General features: G+C 36.7%; 1 protein-coding gene across 3 annotated transcripts in view; it reads right to left on the bottom strand.

The window, feature by feature from the left end:
* Positions 1-1378: 1378 nt before the first annotated feature.
* LOC140157005 (palmitoleoyl-protein carboxylesterase notum1'-like) overlaps positions 1379-23055 on the bottom strand; it is a 40577-nt gene continuing 18900 nt past the window's right edge. For 2 of the 3 annotated variants that reach the window (XM_072180057.1, XM_072180058.1), the window contains 12 exons: positions 19083-19178; positions 17387-17447; positions 16883-16941; positions 15617-15719; positions 14868-15062; positions 12589-12689; positions 11950-12094; positions 10536-10583; positions 8623-8768; positions 5768-6034; positions 4551-4766; positions 1379-4035 (listed from right to left, as the gene is read on the bottom strand). In XM_072180057.1, the coding sequence (XP_072036158.1) occupies positions 3884-4035; positions 4551-4766; positions 5768-6034; positions 8623-8768; positions 10536-10583; positions 11950-12094; positions 12589-12689; positions 14868-15062; positions 15617-15719; positions 16883-16941; positions 17387-17447; positions 19083-19178 (1589 nt within the window). In that variant the 3' untranslated portion in view covers positions 1379-3883. The remainder of the gene's footprint in view (positions 4036-4550; positions 4767-5767; positions 6035-8622; positions 8769-10535; positions 10584-11949; positions 12095-12588; positions 12690-14867; positions 15063-15616; positions 15720-16882; positions 16942-17386; positions 17448-19082; positions 19179-23055) is intronic. The other variant, XM_072180059.1, reaches the window with a different exon arrangement.

The raw sequence follows: 23055 nt of genomic DNA, 5'->3' as shown, positions 1-23055 counted from the left end.
ATCATTCATCATAAAGTCTTGAAATTTCATTTTAAGGCTTAAAATCCAAATGAATTTTTGTATTGTATATTTGGTGAAATTTATACACTGGAAAGAAGATGTCTTTGAAGTTGTTTCAACTAATATATTTTATCAACATAATATCATTGTCAACATCAGACTGAGTAGAGTAAGTGAGGTCACATATACAGAACATGTAGCATGCCAGTCAATGTCATAGTACCAGTGGCCCATTCCAGTTGAAATCTATACACCCCCTATGGAAGACATGACCTTAATCTCCGACACAGGGAGTGTGAAATTCAAATGGGATTACCTGAATGGATGACTCTTTTTGAAATTTACACTCCCTGTGTGGGAAATGAAGATCATGTCTTCCATAGAGGGTGTATGGATTTCAACTGAAATAGCCTTTTGTTTTCACCAAAACCCAGTTTATTTGTACAACTTTTAATCATTCCAATTTGTGCAAATTTGTGACATTTTGTTGATATCAGTTATATAGCTCACAAGCCAATATCCCAAAGACTCAAAATACATGGGAAGAAAATGTATTCCCATGTATTATAAAAAACAATGAAAACTTCTGACCAATTGAATACCTGAATACAAAACCCACCCAAGCCAATACTTTGGCCAATTGAGTTAAGCATGGGAAATCGTTGCTTATACATAGACCTATTATATGCATAAAAGTTGAATCCAAATCCACCTTCTATGTGCGTCTACTGAGCATGTGAAACCCAGCATGTATGATGCACATGTTTTTTTTAGTTTTCTCGAAAATCACTTTCCATGGACTTGGGTGGGTTTTGTATTCAGGTATTCAATTGCTTGATCGCATGATGTCACCTCATCTGGTCCCATAAACTTTGAGTCTATAAATCTGAATGTGTACTATTATCTATTATCCAACTTCAGTTTAACCTCATGCATAATTATAGTCAAATTAAGTATTTCTTGGCCAAACTGGAACATGTGTGTTGCGTCCATGTAGTGTACTAAGCGTGTACGCAGTGTAAGGCGCGTGTATACTTTCTTCTGCACCGCGCTATATTAGTGTGTGTTTATCGCGGAGCCACTAGCGTTCACAGTGTTCCAATTTGGCCAAGAAATACTTAATTTGATTATAGTACAAATGACCATACAGGGACATGCCGCAAACATGGGTAGCAATTTCAGCCTTTTGGTATATCAAGGATCCCCCTTTCAAGCCCAATTTTGGTATATGGATCATCGGTGTCCTTTTTTCAAAATTTTCTCAATTTTTTTTTCCAAAAACACTAAAATAGCCCTATTTTGACTTACTGTAGCCAAAAAAATATGAAATTTCAGGGAAAAGTTGTAAAAAATCAAGACAATTTATGTTACTTTAGCCGAAAAATTAGTATATTGATGGGTCCTCTTTCAAATTATCAGTGGCACACCACCCCAGGGGGTTCATTTGTCTGTTTTTGACCAATGAATTAGTCAGTACATCCAGGGAAGATGCATCTTCTCTGGTACATCAGTATGTGGATGAGTCATGATCACCACGTAGACCTATGCTTTTTGTGCATATGTACATATTTACAGTATTTGTCATAATTTACAGTGCAACATTTACAAAATTGACATAAAAAATGTTTGATCTTACCATGATCAAATGTTTCATTTTGGGCTATTCCATTTGAAATTCACTATCCCCCTGTTGAAGATTTGGCTAAAGTCTTCCATAGAAACAGTATGGGTTTCAAATAAAATACACAAAATGGGTAACTTCCATTTGAAGCCATGATACATAGGGAGTAAGGGCCTCAAAATAATTAACCATAGATAACTTCATTTGAAAAGCATACCCCCTCTGTGTGGAAGATTTTCTTAAATCTTTCACAGGGGTATGACTGATTTCAAATGGAAGAGCCCATTTCCTTCCCTTGGTAAAGTTTGTTCGGTTTATATAAGGCAGAAAATATAAGACTCATAACACTGTGTATTGATATAGAATGGCATGCACGCAGCTGGGCACCATTGAAAATCTACAGTGGTAGGGTATTCCAAAAGAAATGTGTTTACTAATGGTTGAATGAGGTAAAATTTTATGTATATTCTACACAACTTGATATTACCAAAAAATCATAAAATACTGGTCCCATGATATCGTTATCTTATTTCTTACAGTCACAGAAAAGTCACTATGGACCACAATAGCCTCATCCCAATGTCATAGTCCAATAACCTCAATTACATAATCATAGTGCAAAATGTGACCTCAAGTTGCAGAGTATGAGTTTTTGTACCCAAATTTTCTAAGGTCATTCAATGAATGTACAAATGTATTGGGGTTTAAGAACTGTGCCCCTGATAGATGAGCATGTTGTGGATCCTAGTGAGTGGCAAACTTCAGCAGCTGAGTGAATACTTTCAGTGGTAAGCTTAAAATTGTTTTCTTTGTTTATGTATAAATAATATTAATGATTTTATAAGATAAATATAACATCATATTTTTGCATTTCAAAACAAGGCACATAACTTTCCAAAGTTGCCCTGAGTAAAATATATACAGATTGAATACAAAACAAATATTATTACAAACTACAAAAACAAAATTCACAACACTTTCTTCTCTTATCATGTACTGACAAGATCTCTTTTAAATTAACCCCATGAGAACTACCTGCCGATTGGTCAAAATGAATATTGTGTCCAATTTTGAACCAATCAAGGAGGGTATTAATAAGATCATCTGCAAATGCAAGTTTGACAATAAATAATTTAAAGCCTAGTCATAATTGGCAATTTAAATGAGTATTTCAAGTTATCCACCAATCAGAAATGCTGTTAGATGACCAGTAGTGTCCAGGGGGTCAACAGTTTCTTTACAAAATATATCAGATAAATATTTTCAAAGAAATGTTGAGTTCTTGTTAACTTAGTTTGTAAGAGTCTTTGTAAAGAGTACATAACTCTTTTGTGAATTGGATGTACATTCGCCTAAGCATGATTAAAGATTACTTTGCTCTTAAAAATTAAGGCTATGAACACATTTTTTTTCTACTCCTTTAAAAGTAACTCCTAGAGCATGGAAACAAATGTTGGTAATTTTATTGTTAATTTTGTTAAAAAATACAGATGGATTTTTTTGGTCAATACAAAAATAAGCTATTTGTATGCCAAGGTTTTATTTTGTTTACCTTGAAAATAAGTGTAAGGGAACAAACCAAATATTCGATGGCATCCTGTAAGGGAAAGTGGATTTGGTCAGGTAAGGAGGCTGACCCCCTCCCTGTAACATAATATTGTTGGACAGGAAAAACCTATGTGATTGTGGCCCCTGAACATGTTTAAAACAAAACTGCCAAAAGGTTACATAGGAGGTTTTGCTTTAAACATGTTCAGGGGCCAATGACACATAGGAGGTTTTGAAATGTTGAAAATTCCAACCGGAAAGATCAACCGTAACTGTTGGGCTATTCCAGTTGAAATCCATACACCCCCTATTGAAACATGTTCTTATATCTTCCACACAGGGAGTGTGAATATCAAATGGGGTTCCTTGAATGGGTGATTTGAAATCTACACTCGCTGTGTGGGAGATTAATTTCATATATTCTATAAGGGGTATATGCCCATTTTTCGAATAGTGCAATCTTAACCCCCTGAGCACTACCTGCCGATCTTACATTGCCTCTGATTAGTCAATTACATGATATCTTCATTTTAATCACCAATCAGAATGGAGCTTTGCAAATAATTCACCCCAATTTTTTTGAGTGGTGAAATTATTCTAACGATGTTGCTGATTGGTCCAATTGATAATGAAAACTTCTTTTTGGCCAATCGGCAGGTAGTTCTCATGGGGTTAATAAACAAAATAATAATAACTCTGTATTTATCCCTGATTTCATGGTCCCCTTACAGCTGCTGCTAATAGTTCCATCGCTGCTGCTGGATCAAGGAGAGCTAATGACTGTTCATCTAGACCCATCTGTGCTGCAATGGCACCTAGATCAAGCCCAAAGAGTCTCATGAACGATAAGAACTCCATATCTTCACCTGCAAATCAAGTGGATATGAACAAATGTGAGTAGAAAAGTTTATATTCTTTGGAAAGAAACTAAGGTGATTTTTGATGAGGGGAAGGAAAGAAGGAAGGAAGGAAGAAAGAAAGAAAGAAGAAGACCAGGAATACCTTGCCATGGAGGTGTCTATATGACTGTTCACATGATGATGCAATCGAAACGTAGGATATCTGGGCTTGTAGATGCTTGTGAATTGAGCTTTTGTAAAGTTAAGTTCCAGGGATGTAAATGGGCAACATATCCATTTCCTGAAAATCCATCTGGTCCTTGGACAGGTGGCTGTTGGCTTGCGCGCGGTATGGAACATTTTTTACATTTCCGAAATTTTTGTTTTTTATGGCCAAATTTCCGAATTCCAGAAGATTTACCTCCCTGTAGTTCGGTTAGGATTAGTGAGGGGGAAAGAAAGAAGTAAGGAGGAAAGAAAAAAGGTTCATCCCTTTGGTATTTCTAGATAGTATTTTAGGTGTTTCTAGATATAATACATACCTGTGAATGGATTTGTAAGCTTTGGACACGTAGGATTACAGTGTGGACATGTGGCATGATCTACTAAACGGAATTGACATTTCAGTTTCCCAGAATTCCTCCTGTCTGGTTCATCCCCTTGTAAATTTGTTTGTCGTCTGCTATTTGATTGTCGTCTGCTGCTGCTGCGACGAGATTTCTTCCTTCTGTTTTTCTTCTGAGCTTTTACTGTTGAATCTATGGTTTGCAGGAAAAAATATTTATGATTAAGTAAAATAGACCACTCTCATAAATGACATAAATAAGATTTACTTTATAGTGTATAAATAATCAAACATTTGGGCACAGTTCAGTAAAACATCTTTTGAACTGAAGGGTTAAATTTTGATGAAGTTATCACTATTATGGATAAACTGAAAATTGATTTTGCTAAATAAGGAACATATTATGTTCTGAAAGTATTATTACATTTGTCTTGACTTTAAATTTCAGATGATGGGAGTCTTAAAGGAAACTTTACAAATGTCAGTGATTTTTAGGTTTGTTTGTTGTTATGCTTTAAAGGACTCTTCTCACAAAACTAGAACTAAGACACCCATAAATTGATAGTGTATTTTCTCTTTTTAAAGTGTATGCTGCACAAGTTTCTGAACCAAGGACTTAAAAAAATGGATAAACTGCACGGCCTATGGATCTGGTATCTTAACCAGAAACCTGATTTTTAGGTGTGTGAGTATAATATAATGGCTTTGAAAAAACAAAATGAAATATAATCATGAAGGAAATTTTGAAAGCAAGAATATATGGTGATAAAAATGTTATTTCATCATGCATTATCAGCACATGAGGGTAGTATAAACTAGATTCATGATCAGTACAGCACATCAGAAACATGCACAGCATGATTATATATAACTGAAGTTGGAGTTAGGGTAAGGGATCTGTTATTGAGTTAAATTCTCAGGAGGTACGTGTTATGGATTGAAATGAAAGCAATAAAAAAAATACAATGCTGTTATCTAAAACATGCAAATGTCACTATATACTCTAGATTAGTATCAAAATGCAAACTAAAATTATAGTAAAATTATAACTATGCTAATGTTTTATGTGGGGTATTTTGGTTCCAGCTTGATGCCATATATATCTGCATCTTGTTCAAACCTTTTGTCACCCTCTTTAAGTAATAGTTGTTGCACCTCTTTTAGACACCAATGACCTTCGACCTCTTAACTCACCAGAACTTCGTTTCCATGGCCACCACCATGCCTGACCTGGATCTTGCGTTTGAGCTTGTGCGTTTTCATCCAGGGTTGCGGTGGCCATTGTGCCATCATCTTGTGCTCGAAAATCATCCTCATCATCGTCCCATTCATCATGAAACACACTACTTCCTAAACCGTCCATTTCAAGATCATACTGACTCCCATCAGACATCAGCATGGAGTCCTCATCATGATCATAAGCCCGCATCTCTTCAGCAGGCTTCAACATTGGAGGAAAAACTGGAGTATGATTTGAAAATGATGGAAATAACAGCAAAGAGCAAAGGAAAGGCAAGAGGATTGATCGGGCTATTGCAGGTCAAATGCATACACCGTCTATATATGATATGATCTTCATCTCCCACACAGGGGTGTAGATTTTAAATGGAGTCACCCATTCAGGTAACCACATTTGAAATTCATACTGAAATTAAGCTCATATCTTCCATAGGGGGTGTGTGGATTTCAACTGGAATAGTCCCTTGTAAAGCAAGTACCATAAAAACTCGATAGTTAGCACATGTGCTTACTGTCGAGCGCTTTTGAAAACATGAAATTGTACCAAAGTCCGGCGCTTTATCCCAACTGAGCTAATGGGGTTGAGGCACACATTTGCAGGTTTACTTGTTCGTATATAACTAGGTGTATCGATGATTTGCTCAAAACCCTTCACAGCTTTGTGGATGGGGCTTTTCATGTTTGCATATTTTAAAAGCACTCGATAGTAAGCACACATGCTAACTATCGAGTTTTTACGGTATCATGTAGTATCAGGAGATGATTGAGACTAAAAGATTTGATGGTTTGCATTCCTTCGTACATCAGCTACACTCCAGAGATGGTGATCAAGGCATCAAGTCCAGAAAAATCATGATGCTGCTTCCTCCTCACGATAAACTCTTTCTCTGTATAAAGCATGCTTGTTGTGGGAATTATTATTGAATTAATTCATGCTAGGTTGTTTCTATTAGCTACGGGTAGGAAGGAATGCAAAGCAGGGTGGATACTATTTAAGAATTGTAACTATTTCTAGTATTTATGTAAAATTAATTATATAAATAAAACTTGCACTAAAACTAGAGGCAGTGAGTGACATCATCAGTGTAGAGTATGAGATGGCTTCAAAACATAGACTTGGGGATGCGAACAATAGAATACGGCTAAACTGTCTGTTCTGCCAGGAAGTTGGTGGTTGACCAGCAATTTAGTTTTGATACCATCCCTAACAGTAACACAAGTGTATAAGTGAAACGATCTGGTCCATGGCATTTTTGAAAATTGGGTTACTATAATTAATAACCTATACAAACATCATGCTATAATATACTGAAAACACCAAAGGTCTAGCATTCTTGATTATAAGTTTTGTGATGTATTTTCTTAGTTATTTCATTGGTTTTTTACTCCATATTTTTTGCTTTTATCTCAATTTCATATTTGGTGCCTTTGACCTCCATAGACCAGATCATGTCACATATTATGAGCTTTTTAGAAAATGCAACTACCTCACCTCGATCAAGCTAAAAGCTCTGTAAATTTTATTATATATTATGTGTTTAATCATAACACTTCAATCTTGCTAATAAATATTGCTAGTGGAAGTTACACATGCATATTCAGATCACATCATTCACTCTTATATTCTAATATAGAGGTTATCCACTTCACTCATGTGTGACGTCTAACAAAAGGCGCTGGTTCCCATAGTATTCCTCATTCAAAAGGAGTTACCTGCATGACTTTGGCGGGCTATTTTGAAACAGTCATGGTTGCACAAGCATGTACTTCTTTTGAAAGTCTTAAACAAGGTATACGCCGTAGAAGTGACGTAGTAAATCGGATTAATTACCATAGCAATAGATGAATACAATTTTGGCTATATCGCCCCGCACTACAACGTTCATGCGGTACCGATGCATTGAACCATAGATTGCACCTGTAAGATTAGTCTATTTGAAAAGAGCGGTATTGTATTCAATCTATTATATGATTGAATACAGGTGATGAGTGCAACCTGCTGCAGTGCAGCGCGGTATATTCAAAAATTGTATTCATCTATTGCTATGGTAGTTAATCCGATTATGACGTCACTTCTACGGCGTATAGCAGTCGTTGATAGGATATGCAGCTTATAGAACATGGATAACCTCTATTAACAGGGTCTTGAGGATGACATGCATATTATGGGGCGAAATTCTTGTAACAATATCCTGAGTTATATCTTAAACAGGCTGTATCATGGAGGTAGGAGATGCTCTTATATATGTGTAAATCTGTGACATCTTGGTAGCTGTCATTATCTTACGATGCATACGCTGGGCGAGTCTTTGAATATTTGTATGGGGATGTGCCACACAGACTTTTGGATGCTGGCTTTCTCTATACCTACTTTTTGCTGTTTTTGCCACCCATTAGTGTACCAATTTTTCACAAAAAGTGCTCAAATTTCCCCTAATTGGGCATTTTTAACCAAATGCGCCCAATTGCGCACATTGGTCTATACTGAAAACCCACCCATCAATATACCGAAATTGCTGAAAAGGTACCCCAAATCCATGGCACATCCCCATATACCTTCAGCCAGGAAGAACCTCCCCCATGGTATCCGCATTGGCCTGGATCACAGTTACACAACGGCAATGCGACCACACAGTACATGGAGGTTTATACATAGCTATACAAGCCTCTAAGGTATAAGTTAGGATATTGTTACGAGAATCTCCCCCAGGTTGCTATCTATTATAATAAGGTTATCCACATGGTAGTGGTGATTCCAGATCAATATGCAAACTTCTTTAGTCTGGATCAAAATTTGTGTCATGACTTACTTGTATGTGTATTTCCATTACTTTGAGGTATTTCAGTACTTGTTTCTTCTTCATCTTTTTCTAGTGCTAGTGCTTTTTGACTTTTCAGCCAACATCTGAGGGCTTTGTGTAACTTGACATTCCGTACTTGTATTTGTGTCCACTCACTGAATTACATGGGTATCAAAAGATAGGGAGTTGGTAAAACATCAGTGATTCTATTAGAACTTTTTGGTCACATTTTAAAGAGGAAGCCCTGCCAGAGCAATTCTTCTGGGGTGAACCAAACCTGTCTGGTTATCAAATTAATCAGTGGCAAGGTTATCTCTGAATTTAACAGGTGATAACTGCTAATTGATGCAATAACATTAAAACATCAATTAGCACCTGTCAAATTCAGAGATAACCTTGTCAGTGATTAATTTGATAACCAGGCAGGTTTGGTTCACCCCAGAAGAACTGATCTGGCAGGGCTTCCTCTTTGACAAATTATGTTCACAAAAGGGGACCTTTTGGAAGATGGGAGGACCCTGGCTATGGACCTGTCTTCACTTCAAGACAATAGATTGAGTATTTCAGGACAACGAGGACTAGTGTCTGTAAAGGACAAAATATGTTTCCGAGAAAACATGTTTAAAGGATATGTTACTAATAACGGAGTTGATTCTCTTTCACCTTGTAATGTCTATGAATGAAACTGGCATACTGCCCTCATACATTTAGTTAAAGCAATAATAATAAAAAAACAGTTAAAGGTTACCAAGATGGCGATCATGATGTAGAAACTGCGACATGATTGTGTGAATTTATATCCCCAAACATTGGGCTTTGGAGCTCTCATCCAAACCCCAAAACATACACTGTTACCTCTCGGTGGCCCGATTCCATTTGAAATTGATGTTTAAGGTTCAAATTATTAAACTGTATCATTACTAGTTAAAAAGCTAGCTCTAAACTTATACGTCACTATGTGAAACAGTGAAAATTTGGAAAAATCACTCTACACCACTATGTGTTGCGACTGACAAATTACTTGGACTTGGACTTATTGCTTTCCTCCCTCGGATCCTGGGAACCTTGGAGCTAGCAGCCGTTTCACCATGGAAGTCCATATGCCTCTGTTTGTGACCATACTCCTTGCATTGTAGATTGATGTAATCCCAAGTTCTTGGCAGCTGCTTTTTATGTTGTCAAGCCAGTGCTTTGGGGGTCTACTTCTAGGCCTGTGTCCAGGTATTCTACCTTCAAGGGCATGTTTAGGGTATCTGTCCTTTGGCATCCGTACGATGTGTCCAAATTACAATGAATCAAAATTCTGCTATCATTTAAGCATATTGACTTACTAAGTATAATATTCTCCTGACTTCCTGAGAGCAAAAGTGTTTTTTAAAACAAAAATTACCTTTTATTATTTAGAGGTTAATAACTGCGCATCGGTTATTTGGAGGGCATTGTGAAAAATCTAAACATTTTGCCTTTGGAACCGAGGAATATTCCGAGGGGCTATGCTCCGAGGGATATTCCGAGGTCCAAAGCAAAATGTTTAGATTTTTCACAATGCCCGACATATTACTGATGCAAAGTTATTAACCTCATTCATAACCGTCACTTTAATCTCTTCACCTTACAAAATAACGCAAAAATTGATAAAAATAGATGATTTTTACATCTTCCCTATCCAAAATTCGATCAGGCTAAAACAGGACGACCAATAACAAAAGTGCGATCACAATCCGTGCAAATATGGTAGCGCGCAATCCAAATACGGCAGCCAGCGCGCGCGCAGTTTGTTCGACGAAACAACCACACGCAAACGCCGGTCAATTGTGTGCGACATTGGAACATCGCATTTATTATTGAGGTTATGAATATCTTTTAATAACTTTAGTTTATAAAAACAAATGAACTAGGATTTCTATATAATTGTGACATACCTTGTTGTGAGTACCAAATGTGAATAGCATGCTGGAGCAAAAACAACCCTGCAAATGAATTTGAAAAAAAAAATGTATTTATAGACCAGTGCTGATCCATGTAAAGTTATGTACACACCATGAGTTACATCTTATATTTCAAATCTAAATAATATAGATTTTTCTCTCATCAATGTGTAATCCAACTTAACAAGATAAGTTACATGTAATTTGCCAAATTAGAAACAAAATACTATAACCAGGGACCAGGCTTTGCAGGATCTTCCCCGTCGTTTGTCACGTGACCAATCAGATGCCTGATGAAGTTCGGAGTTACCGGACGCAACTGTCGCATGTAAGTTGCAAATTTTATTTCCAGAATTCGATTTAACTTTACCTTATATTTATAAAATACTATAAGCTTAGGTTGTTGAACATACTTGTCGGCAATTCATGACTATTCAAAAACTGGTTCAATTTGGAAAATGTTATTAATAAATGGGTGACTGTTAAAATGAGAGTCAAACCAGTGTTCTAATAAGAACTTCCTTGTATGCTAAGGATAAAATTATGGGAATATTTTACTGATAGGAGGCGGAAGTAATAAAGTGAAACAAAACAAACAAAGAGATGAGGTGGAAATTTACCATTAAGAGTGAAAATGCTAGGATATTTTCTTGTTTTGATTTCCATGCAATTCATCAACAACAAAACTACTCTCTTAATGTAAAAGAGTGAAAATTCACTCTTTTAGAGTGAATTCTTCACTCTTACAAAGAGTGACTCTAGGGACCAGTCCTTGAAGAGTGAAAATCACTCTTTGTAAAGAGCGAAAATATTTCACTCTCAAAAGAGTGCTTTCTCACTCTTAAAAAGACTCTCAAAAGAGTGGAAATGAAATGACTATCACTCCAAAAAAGTGGTAATTCACTCGTAATTGAGTGAAAACTAATCAATCTTTTAGAGTGAATTATATTACTCTCTTGTCACTCGAAAAGGAGCCAATTTTACTTGATAAGAGTGAAAATCAGTTCACTCTTGACAGGGAGTGAAAATTTCACTCTTTTACATTTAGAGAGTACACCTCGCTAAAGCAGTTTGCTTTAAAGGAAAAGGTTCATTTTGTTAATGTAAAGACAGGGTTGTTTCATTTAAGTGGGTGTAAAACATAAAAAATAGGGGTATTTAAAAAAAACCAATTTTTCCCTGGTTTTGTGTAAAATGCAAGTAAAAAGTGAAAATGTGTTTAAAATGTTCTTGAAATGCATTGAAATTTTTATAGAATGATCAGTACATCATGCTCATGCAACCTTGAATTTGCAAGACTTTGCCCCCCCCAAAAAAAAAATTCCCCTCCCTGAATCCCTATGGAAACCAGTCATTGTGCCACCACTGATATTACTGTAAGCATTGGTAAGAATTTGTGTCTACTTACGATGCATTCCGTAACGACGCCCTCATATCTCTGCCAGTTTTTTGCATAAAATTCCAATGTTGTAAATTGATTGGTGGACTTGCCATACCGCTACCAACTGTTAATTGTGCTTCATCATATAACCATTGAAATAAAAATATAGGAGCTGAAAGCAGAGAGTGAAATGAAAAACACCTGTTAGTCATGAAAATATACAAATGAATACCGTTCATACTTACCATAACATTTTGTGATTCTTATTTCATCAAAATAATAACCAAAAAAAATAGCAAGTGATATGGACTAGATAATGCATGCAAAGTACCTGTATATTTAACCAAATTATGGCAGGTTTGGCAGATTTCTTTCATTTTGTGATTAACCCTAACCGTACTAAACCTGAGACGAATATTCGTCTCAGTACTAAACAACACAAAACCACAGTTCAGAAAGCATGGGCAGGTATCCCATTCGATTGCATCATTATGCGAATAGTCATATGGTCACGGAAAGCTTGGCCGGGCAAGCTACACCCCGTGGCAAGGTAGGCTTGTGCATGTGTCTGGCAGCAGAGGGGTTGGTGGTTCGAAACCGCACCCAATCGCTTTCCACCATATCAGTAATAATAGCACTTTAGTTTGACCTTTAGCTAGCACTTACATTTTATACTTTCATAAATTCTGAATCCAAAAAAGCATCTCCATCTTTCATTGACGCTGTATGATTCCCTGCAAGACTTAGGCACATTACTGTTCCATAATCTGTTGAGTGGAAGTAACATAAAAATAAGGTAATTGTTAATGATGATGAAATCAACACAAATATTATGGTAATGGTAATAGGCTCTGTTGGTCTGTAGTACTGAGGAAAATATTATAGACCACTTGCCATCATTGTTTATCAACAAAGGCAAGGGACTGGTCTATCAATATGCTTAAAAAACGAACCGCTACACTGTTCAATGGCTTTCTTGCACTATATGAAATGTGGTGGACGATTTAAAATGCACATGCCCTAAGCAAACTATGATGCATACACACACTGCAGGGCAAAGAATGGTATGCATAATTATTTACATGTTGATTTATGAATTATCCGAAGTTGTAGCTCATCCAGTCTTATGAAGTGTCACATATAAGTGGACCAGTATAACATTACATAATACATGGATGTGTCAGTTAGGCCTAAAAGTGGAAATTTGTGTGTGAGAAATTTTTCACACTTTGCCAATTTTCAACCATTTCCCATGTTTTTAAATTCGCGATTCTAAGTTTCCTTACATTTACCTAAACACAAGAGGAATATATTCGTTATTTTCGTGGTAGAAGCTTGGAACGCAAATGCATGAAAATAATTTTCCACTTTTACAGCAAGTTCAGGTCCGTACAAATTGATGAGGGCTCATAGATTTCAAAACCTAAGGGCCTTAATAGCCATTGAAAATGTTGACTTATTTCTAACACTGAATAAGGGCAAAGGTAAAAGGTCTTGGCTTAAAACTGATGAAAATGAGGATCAAAGGACATTGCGGGTCATTGTTGGGCAAAAGCATTTATAATTCAGTGGCTGTGACAATAATGACATAACTAACATGAACCTTGCACCTTACAGTAGAGTGTGGAATCATGCATTTTTGCACCATTGGAATCTCTTATTTTGTGTGCACCAGTGGCGTGAGCATCATAGAGGCACGGGGGGCAAATCCCATAGGAAAATTGATGAAAAACAGTTTGTACCCCAAGCAGACATGGTGCCCCCCAATCATGGATGGTGCATCCCCCATATGATGACCTATCTTAAGATCTTAAGGGATATTTAAACGGTCACATCAACATCATTATAAAGTTATATGCATGTCTTTTTTAAAGATGGTTCTTGTTTGAAATCAGTTTATATCTAACATTGGCCTAACTGCTAACTCGGTCAATCCATATCCCATGGCAGGGTAGTTAGTACTCAAAATATTCAGTTTAAAAAGTCATTCACTCAGTCAGTTCCTTGAAATAAGTTTCTTAGTTATCTTTTTCCTGCCATTTGTTAACTTTTCTGAGACTTAAACAATATTTAGCCTATAAACCATAATTAAAGTTGAAGATTGCACCACATGTTAAGTATTGAAACCATATGACTGTTATACATTCTCTCTTAAAGTATTTGAGATTATTCATCCAGTAGCTCTGTGAGTTGCCAAATTATATTTCCACTATTTAATTCAATTCCACAATAATATCCCCATGAGCAAACACTACCTGTCTAATTATTGGTCTGTTCGGCCTCTAAAATTATTTGACTGGTTACAAAGAGGGGTATTTACCCATTGCATGATTCTGCCATGTGCGAGGAGAGCCTCGATCTGGCAGCATGCATGAATGGAAATTGAACTAGTCATATAACATTGCGTAAAGTTATGCAATTCTTCCTTTCATGTCATTCCAGGTTGAGGCTCTCCTTGCATCATATCATGGCGGAACCGTGCAATAGGCGAATATCATGTATTAAGCCAATCAGAGATATGGTAAGAATAGTCAGTAGGGCTAAAAGCGATCAGGCCAAAAAAAAAAGTTTACAGTTATTAAAATAATACTTGACTGACTAAGAATGAGAATAAACGATAAGAATTTTTGTTTTTACTATCCTCTACCTATGATAGACGACAGGCAGGTCCAATATTTTTGTCGTAGTAGATACCGGTTGCGCCTGCATCCACTTCTGACAATATTGGCCCTGCCTCACATCTAGACTATCACAGGGTAGAGGACAGTAAAAACAAAAATTCTGTTTATTCTCCAAGCAAACAATCTTTTTTTTTTGGCCTTTTAAGAGTTCTAAAAGCTCTATTTTGATTGGTCACTCAGATGATTATATCACATAATTAACCAATCAGGGGTACTTTTAGAAAAACAGTGGTGCCCATGGGGATATAAATCTTAGTCACTTACTTAGTTCCCATTTGTATGGCTACAGAAGGGTTGCAGTAAAATGCGTTGCTACAGTCGGTCTGTTGCGATACAATTTGTGGTGTTTCTAGAAACCAGCCTGAATCGGCCAACCCCAGTACTCGTGCTTTGCTACCGGCCGCTGCCATGAACTCTGATATTCTGTCTAAATTCATCAGTACTGCAGTTCCTCCTGCGCTGTTTGGTACAAAAAAGAAATTAGATGAATTTCTGTAGTTCTTATTTATCCTTTTTATTTTACCATAATTGTTTTATTTTTTCATGTTCTTAAAAGGGTATTTCATGATCCACAGCCTCATTCGCCACATTTCTCAAAAGTTGAGTTTTTACCACTTGAAACCTCAGGCTACATCTTTATGCGCAAAAAATTTCTGGCAGATTAATTATTTTAGCAAAGACATTGTCAAATTTGAATTACGTTCTGGTGTACCAGAACGAAAGTACTACAGTGGCCTATGGAGCAGTGTAATACACATAATCATACATAATTTGTAAATGCACAATCGGAATGAACTATTATTTTCGGAATAAGCTATATTTGTGGATATCTACTGTAAAATATCATAAAAAGTGGATGCTAGGATCACAAAATACTTCTTTAATAAGTTGCACATAAAACTATAATTTATAGTTTTGCTCTTGCAACATATAACATTGAAACGAAAATGAAAAAAAAAATTCTGCTAGTGACTCAAACCCAGGACCTGTGGTTTTCTTGACTTGTTATTTACCTGCTTCCTGCTAGAACCATCTCTTTAGCAGACATCAAGCCTACACTCATCAACTCTTGTAATACTTCTTGAATGATTAATGCACCCATAAATGCATAACTACCTGCAAAATAAACAAAAGAAAGAAATGTTTTAGTTCTATTCTGCCTCTTAAAGTTGTATACATGTGTACATCAGTGTTACAGGACTCAAACTTGAGTCCGCTTTGCAGTGGACTCGGACTTGACTTGGATTCGGACTTGATTGACCCCAACACTGATTAAAATCACACTGTGGATTATTGCTTGCTTGCTTGAATGTGTACTTACTTGCTTGCTTACTTATTTTCGCTGATCTTTTTTTCATATCTTTATAGTTTGCCTGGACTTAACTATATATGAGGGCATGATAAAACATGCAGATAAGCAAATGTTATGGTAACGTGGTATTTGTGACGAAATACAGGTGAGTCGATAATTTGGTTCATCTCGAGTTCGGTAGTGACGTACGTGCGTATTTTGCTAGCCGCAGTATTGAATCGCGCACGTAAAGTTACACGCCCTGAGTGTACGCGCGTACAGGGGCGGTTTGTCGGCACGCTTGTGCCTCAACCGCGAAAGAGCATTGATGTCACTACCGAACTTGAGGTGAACCAAATTATATGTGATAGGGTAAGGATTGATGCTTAGCCCATGTACTCAAGTTTGATTTGGGTAAGGAATAAGGATGTGCCTCAGAGAATCTGAAAGTACAAATGTAGACCCATATTTATAACAATTTTTCCAAAAAAATTGGTGAAGGAGGGTGTATTCATGTATACACTAAAATTATAGAGTGCATGTGATTTAAAAGGTAAAGGTGTGTGATTACTGTCCCAACAGCCATTGTATTTGTAAGTCAAGCCTTAAGTCTGATTCTTACTCCCCATCGCTGCAACGATGCTGCGATGCTTTTAGAACATCGCAGCATCGTGCTATGAAATGAAAATGTACATTTTAATTTCATCGCGCGATGCTGTGATGTTTTAAAAGCATGTGGGGTCTGCATCTCCTTTTATGGTCATTCTGCCAACCTTGATTTTCCAGCAGCCAATCAGAAGCGTGCACGGCTGCGATATCGCAGCGCGATGCTATAAAGTTGAACAAAATCCAACTCCATCGTGGACCGAAATTTCCATCACACGATCAGAATTTTCACCGCTGAGCTCGTAAAAACCTGGCTCAGATTACAGTTTTTATAGCATCGCACCGCGCTGCGATGTGGAGTAAGAACAGACTTTAAACATACCCGTATCAGATGCAGAAGCTGTACCACTCCACACATCACTGGAACAATATGGAATATATCTGAAAAGAAAAATGGATAACAAATATATTTACAAATAAATAAACTAATAAATCAATAACTTGAAGAAAGGAAGGATGAAAAGAACAAAAGAAAGATGGAAAAAAGAAAGAAAGAAAAAAGAAAGAAAGTAAAGAAGGAAAGAAAGAAAGAAAGAAAGAAAAAAAAAGAAAGAAAGTAAAGAAGGAAAGAAAGAAAGAAAGAAAGAAAGAAAGAAAAGGCAAAAAGAAAAAAAGAAAGAAAGAAGGAAGGAAAGAAAAGGAAGAAAGAAAAAAAAGAAAGAAAGAAAGAGAAAGAAAAGGCAAATACAACAACATGTAAAGAGAAGAATTTTGAAACACATACAACTGAAGGAAAATATGTTAGAATAAATAATATTTGTATTCAGAATTGAAAAATAACTGTAGAAAGACCTTACATTTCTAAATAATTGTTTGAAACACTTACACTACATTAGCTTTCCACCAAACCCTATTTTCTTCAGGATCTGCTGATAAGACACCACTGCCTGTGTGAAAATATAGTGAAGAAATAAATATGTTATCAAATCAGGGCAAATGTTGAAGATGTACATTGTAGGATGGTGCATAAAATTAATGAGCATGCATCAGTTTGTGAAAAACAGAAAAAAAATTACCAAGTCACTTTTCACTTGTGTCTCGATCAGGGGAGACTAAAATTTTTTTGACTGTAAACATGCAATTTTCCAGTAATCATCGTCCTGCACTTTGTTACAGTTGATGGCTGTTATCCACAGGAAGTATAATTCATTTCCCACAATCCCTTGTGACATTTAGTACTGGTTAAAACATACATGTGTATCATTGCTTGAGAAGAGGTATTTAACTATAGAGGTGACGGACATGTGTAATAATATTGGTTTCACCCATGACCTCCTTTTCATTCATTCATCAATTTTAAGTATTTCCTTTTGGTCTAAAATTTTACAAAATGCAATAAACTTGAAGAAATTAACAAAAGATACAAAAGATTGACAATCTGACAGATATTCTGGTATCATACCTAATAGCTACCTGATGGGTATTTTTTATTATCAGTGTTGGTCTATCCAGTAGCATAGCTAGGATTTTAGTTTTAGTGTGAGGGGGCAAAGCCAAATTGTTCTCATTTGTCAATTTTTTTTCCTTTACTTTTTGCCATCCCCATTTCATCTTGAAAAAAATCGGGGGGGGGGGGAGGGATCAGACCCCCCCTGGCTACGCCCCTGGGTCTATCCAGTTGAGCTCATAAGTCGAACCTGCTGTTTGCACAAGTTACTCTTAACAAACACAAAAATGTTTTTAAACATTTTGTTTCGTTTTTGGACAAAATGTTTGATGTATGAACGCTACAACAACATTTTCAAAAGTTTAATATTTTTGTGCAAACATTTTTGCTAAGTATTTTTGAACACTTTTAAGTGTTCAAAAATACTTGAACACTTTTAAGTGTTCAAAAATACTTAGCAAAACTGTTTAAAAATAACATTATGTTCAAATGTTATGCAGCAAGTTTTGCAGCAAATCTTTTTGAATGTTATTAAAGGTTTTTTTTATTCCTATATACCCTTAAAACCTACTATAGAAAAATTATCAAATTCGTGTACATCGTGGAACATACTCTTTGCATGGCTGTGCGTAGTAAGCAGTTGTACGCACGTGTAGTTAGCATGATTAGTCACGGAGTAACAAGCGTAGTTGAATGTTCCATGATGTACACAAATTTAATTTTTTCTATAGTAACATTGTGAATGTGTTCAGAAACGTTTTGTGTTTGCTGGGTATACCAGATCATGAAATACAAATTATATCGCCGTTGGGCAGGAAAAATCTCTTAAGTGTCATTGACCCCTGAACATGTTTAAAGCAAAACCTCCTATGTAACCTGTTGGCAGTTTTGTTTTAAACATGTTCAGGGGCCACAAGCACATATTGTCATTGGGCAGGAAAAACCTATGTATCATTGGCACTTGAACATGCTTAAAGCAAAACCTCCTATAGATATAACCTGTTGGCACTTTTGTGTTAAACATGTTCAGAGGCCACAAGCACATAGGAGGTTTTTCCTGCCCAACAATGATATGAGGTTTGCAAAGCATTCTGGGATATGTGTAAACAATGTCTAGTTTGTACATGTATCTCACCTGTTTTTGTTTTGGGCCATTCTGTTGAGCTCATAAGTCTACTACTAGATGCCCATCTTGCCCTGCAGCTTGGTTCATTGTAGCAGTACCATCCACCTGGTAAAGTGACAAATGCAGAGGAAAACAAGATGCAAGTTTCATCAAAATAGGATTGTCAAGTCAATGAAATTGAATTTTTTGTAGCAATCCAAAGAAGTAAACATACAACAAACTTTGAGGGTTCAGTAGAACACTAAAGTTTGTTCGACTTATATAAGGCGAAAAAAATAAAGATTCATGACACCGTATATTGATATAGAATGGCGTGCACGCAGTTGGGCACAGTGCTTTAGCTAATTGTGGGATGCGTAATGCGTAACTAGCACACGCTTACGTTAATTTACGCAAGTGTGAGTTGAGTTGGGACTTTATTGATGTGCGCAGTAATAAAAGCCTAAAAAGAATAATTTTTGCCTTATAAGCCGAACAAACTTTACCTCATCTCTCTTTTTTGGTGAAAATGAGATTTTGGTACCAAATTTTCTAGAAAATAATGGGCTTTTAAGCAATGACAAATACTTATCTCCATTACAAGTGTCAATAAAAGCAAGTCATGGACCATGCAGTCAAACTTAGCCTTATATATATAAAGCCCTATGAGACCCAACTTGATCCCCGATGATGGTGTTTCCCTGATGTCATCAGGTGTTTCCATGTTGCTTTCCAAGTTCAAGTTTGATCAGTTTTATAAGCAACATGTTTGATTTGATTTCTCAAAATACATTTTTCAAATAGGTCTGCTATCTAGTTTACATGTCATAAGCATCTCTCAAAAGCTTCCCATCTGTCAAGAGGAACAGTAGAAGAAGAGGAAGCCCGAGAGAGGAAGATCAAGGCAACATTGGTGTAAGGAGCCATTGTACCCACTACCATCAGAAGTGTAGCATAAGTCATTTGATGGGGGCACCAAGCCTGATTGAGGGGCACCGACACAGCTGATCTACCCTGCTTCGATACCCATACATGGTTATACATGTAAGAAGAAATTTGAAGAATACAAAGTATGTGAAGTAAAGTAATATGTTTGTGTCAAAGTCCTCATTAATTTTATTGGCATGGATGTTAATTCTAATGTTACCTGCAATAGGTCTGCATTAAGCAATTTTATTTGTGTAGCAAAAATGCTCACCAAATTTGGGAGCGAATGCTTATGAATGGTACAAAATTGCTACACATTCCAAAATTGTGTAGCAAATGATGAAAATTGTGTAGCATTTTGCTACTGCTAGTCTGCTATACACTTATTGCAGACACTGATAGGCTATTCCAGTTAAAATACATACCCCCTATGGAAGACATGACCTACCTTAAAGTTAATCTCCCACACAGGATCTAGGATGTGTATTTCAAATGGAGTCACCCATTGAAGTAACCCCATTTGAAATTCACACTCTCTGTGTAAGATTAAAGTCAAGTCTTCCATATGGGGTGTAGGCCTACAGTGTAAGGATCTCAACTGCAATAGCCCAATAGATTTCATTATAAGCTATTAAACACATAATTATTTGATTCTTGGAATATGACATGCAAATCGGTTTTCAGATCTTATTCCACATTATTGCCTGCCGGGGGCATAGGATTCAATCTTCTTTTAACATCATTGCCAGCCAGCCGGCAGGGCGGACATCATTGCATCAAAGCTAAGTCAATGGCTTTACACAATGGCATGTTATTCTTAACATTCTCAAAGTACACACTGTTAGTTTGTGTAAGCATTATCCTGACATTAGTGGAGGAATCTCACTGAAGTTTTATCAACAAACATTGAGCACTTGAATCCATGAAGTATATATTCAGGGTTGCCATATCCCTGATTTAGTAGCTCAATTGGGTGACTTTTGAAGATTTCCCCACAACTTTTGACTATTACCCGTCCCATAGAAGCTAATGGTTAAAACAAAAATTGTGTGACTTTTTCAACATTGGCTCCTGCATCATCTGGTACTTTCCTGTTACATAAAAACCAATGGTTAAGAGGAAAAATTGGGTGACTTTTGGATGATTTTACCCGTGATTTGGGCTGAGCTTTTTTGGCAACGCTGAGTATATCATGAGATCCGATGTTGGATAAGGGATTTCTGGTAGTTGGTGACCTTTTGTGATGGATGGGTAATCCCCGCTAGTATAAACAGGGAAATAGTTTTTCAACCATTTGGCCTTTGTTGGAATTCTAAGTGAATGAAGTTTTAATGAGTGTACTTGGTTCTTTTTATGGAAGGTTCAAGTTAAGTGCATATTCGTTCATCAGGTTTAGTTTAAGCTTACATGTATTTACTAAAGCTGTTTTCAGACAGGGTTGAAGTTATGAACCTCCAAGGTTTTGCATCTGTGTAGAAATGAAACACTAAAGATACTCTGAGTTGTGCTCAGTTGTCAGTTGAACCCCCTGAGCCAATCTTAAAGGGATGTGAGCCGATCAAAAGCCTCTACCCCCATTTTTCTTCATCAAAAACTGATTTTGGTATTAGAAGAAAGCATTTTTTTATTACCCCAGTAAAATTTAACACCCCAATGTAAACATGGTGAATTGCGGTAACCATACCAGAAATGTATGTACTATCATTTTGGTGCATTAATTGTTAATATACACGTTTTTGCTTCTCAAAACCACTGCAGCTATACAACTCAAAATTTGGAAATATATTGTTTTAATGGCACACACCGACATCGCCTGGCTAATAATTATTTGGTGCAGCAGTGACATTAAAATGAATACACGGGATCGATACACGTGAATTGCTATGCACGATTTTGATATCAGACGAAAATCTTCGGATACTGAGTTAGAAAATGATGAATATCTCCCGTAAATGAATTTTCTCAAGAAACCAGATGTGGTCTCATACACTTGAAAATACGTGTTGAACAGATATTATAGTCTTTAGCGTGCGCTTTGAAAATTGGCCGTGCGCTTTGAACTCACAATTTGACCAAAACTCTCAATTTTATATTGCGTTGGTCCTATATGGACTACAGCGCGCAGCAGGCTATAGCGGCACTCACTCAAGTGGAGAGAGTATAACCATTGACCGCAATGTCGTATACAAGCTTGCTCACAGAGCGAGAAATCAATTACCCGCTTTGTCAGTAGCCTTAGTCAGGTCACTTAAGCTAATAATATGCATCTCATAAGGTCCGAATAAAATGGTCATGGGTGGCTGTGGATTCAACCTACCATGGCGATTTCTACTATGAAGATATCGGGGCGATGTCACTGTGTGGCAGGCCTCAATGTAAAATAGACAACAATCATACACATACATGTTAGAATGAAATTTTGAATGAAACCTGAACTTGTCCACATGGCACAGTGTCATCGCCCCGATATCTTCATGGCAGAAATCGCCATGGTAGGTTGAATCCACAGCCACGCATGGCCATTTTGTTCCGACCTGTTTAATAGTTTTGAGACACATAATGGGCCGAGGGACACCCGACTAAGGCTATTGACATAGCCTGGTCACTGACCTCTGTAGATGTTAGTGAGCATGGTATACGCCATGAGGTCATCTGCTTTTAGACTGCTTCCACATGTGGCCTACGCTGCGCTATAGTTCGGATATAGTTTAGATATAAAATCAGAATTTTTGTCAGTTTTTGAGCTCAATACGCACGGTTCTTTCTCAATACGCAAGCTAACAACTATCATGTCCTTTCAACACATATATTCAAGTGCAAGCATCAAAGTATAAAAAAGTTACGGGAGATATTCATCATTTTCTACCCCGGTATCCAAAGATTTATCGTCTGAATATCATATCGTGCATAGCACATTCACGTGTATCGATCCCGGGTGTTGATTTTAGTGTCTCTGCTGTACAATGTAATTATTAACCAGGCAATGTCGGTGTGCATGGCACAAACCTCCAAGTTTAAGGTTCAATGAGACACCCTAAATATTGGTGTTCTGTTGGTTTTTTGGAGGGGGGGGCAG

The sequence above is a fragment of the Amphiura filiformis genome, chromosome 7 (assembly GCF_039555335.1).
Source record: "Amphiura filiformis chromosome 7, Afil_fr2py, whole genome shotgun sequence".
NCBI lineage: Eukaryota > Metazoa > Echinodermata > Ophiuroidea > Amphilepidida > Amphiuridae > Amphiura > Amphiura filiformis.
The sequence above is the reverse complement of the archived record's forward strand: the minus strand, read 5'-3'. Positions and strand labels throughout refer to the sequence as shown.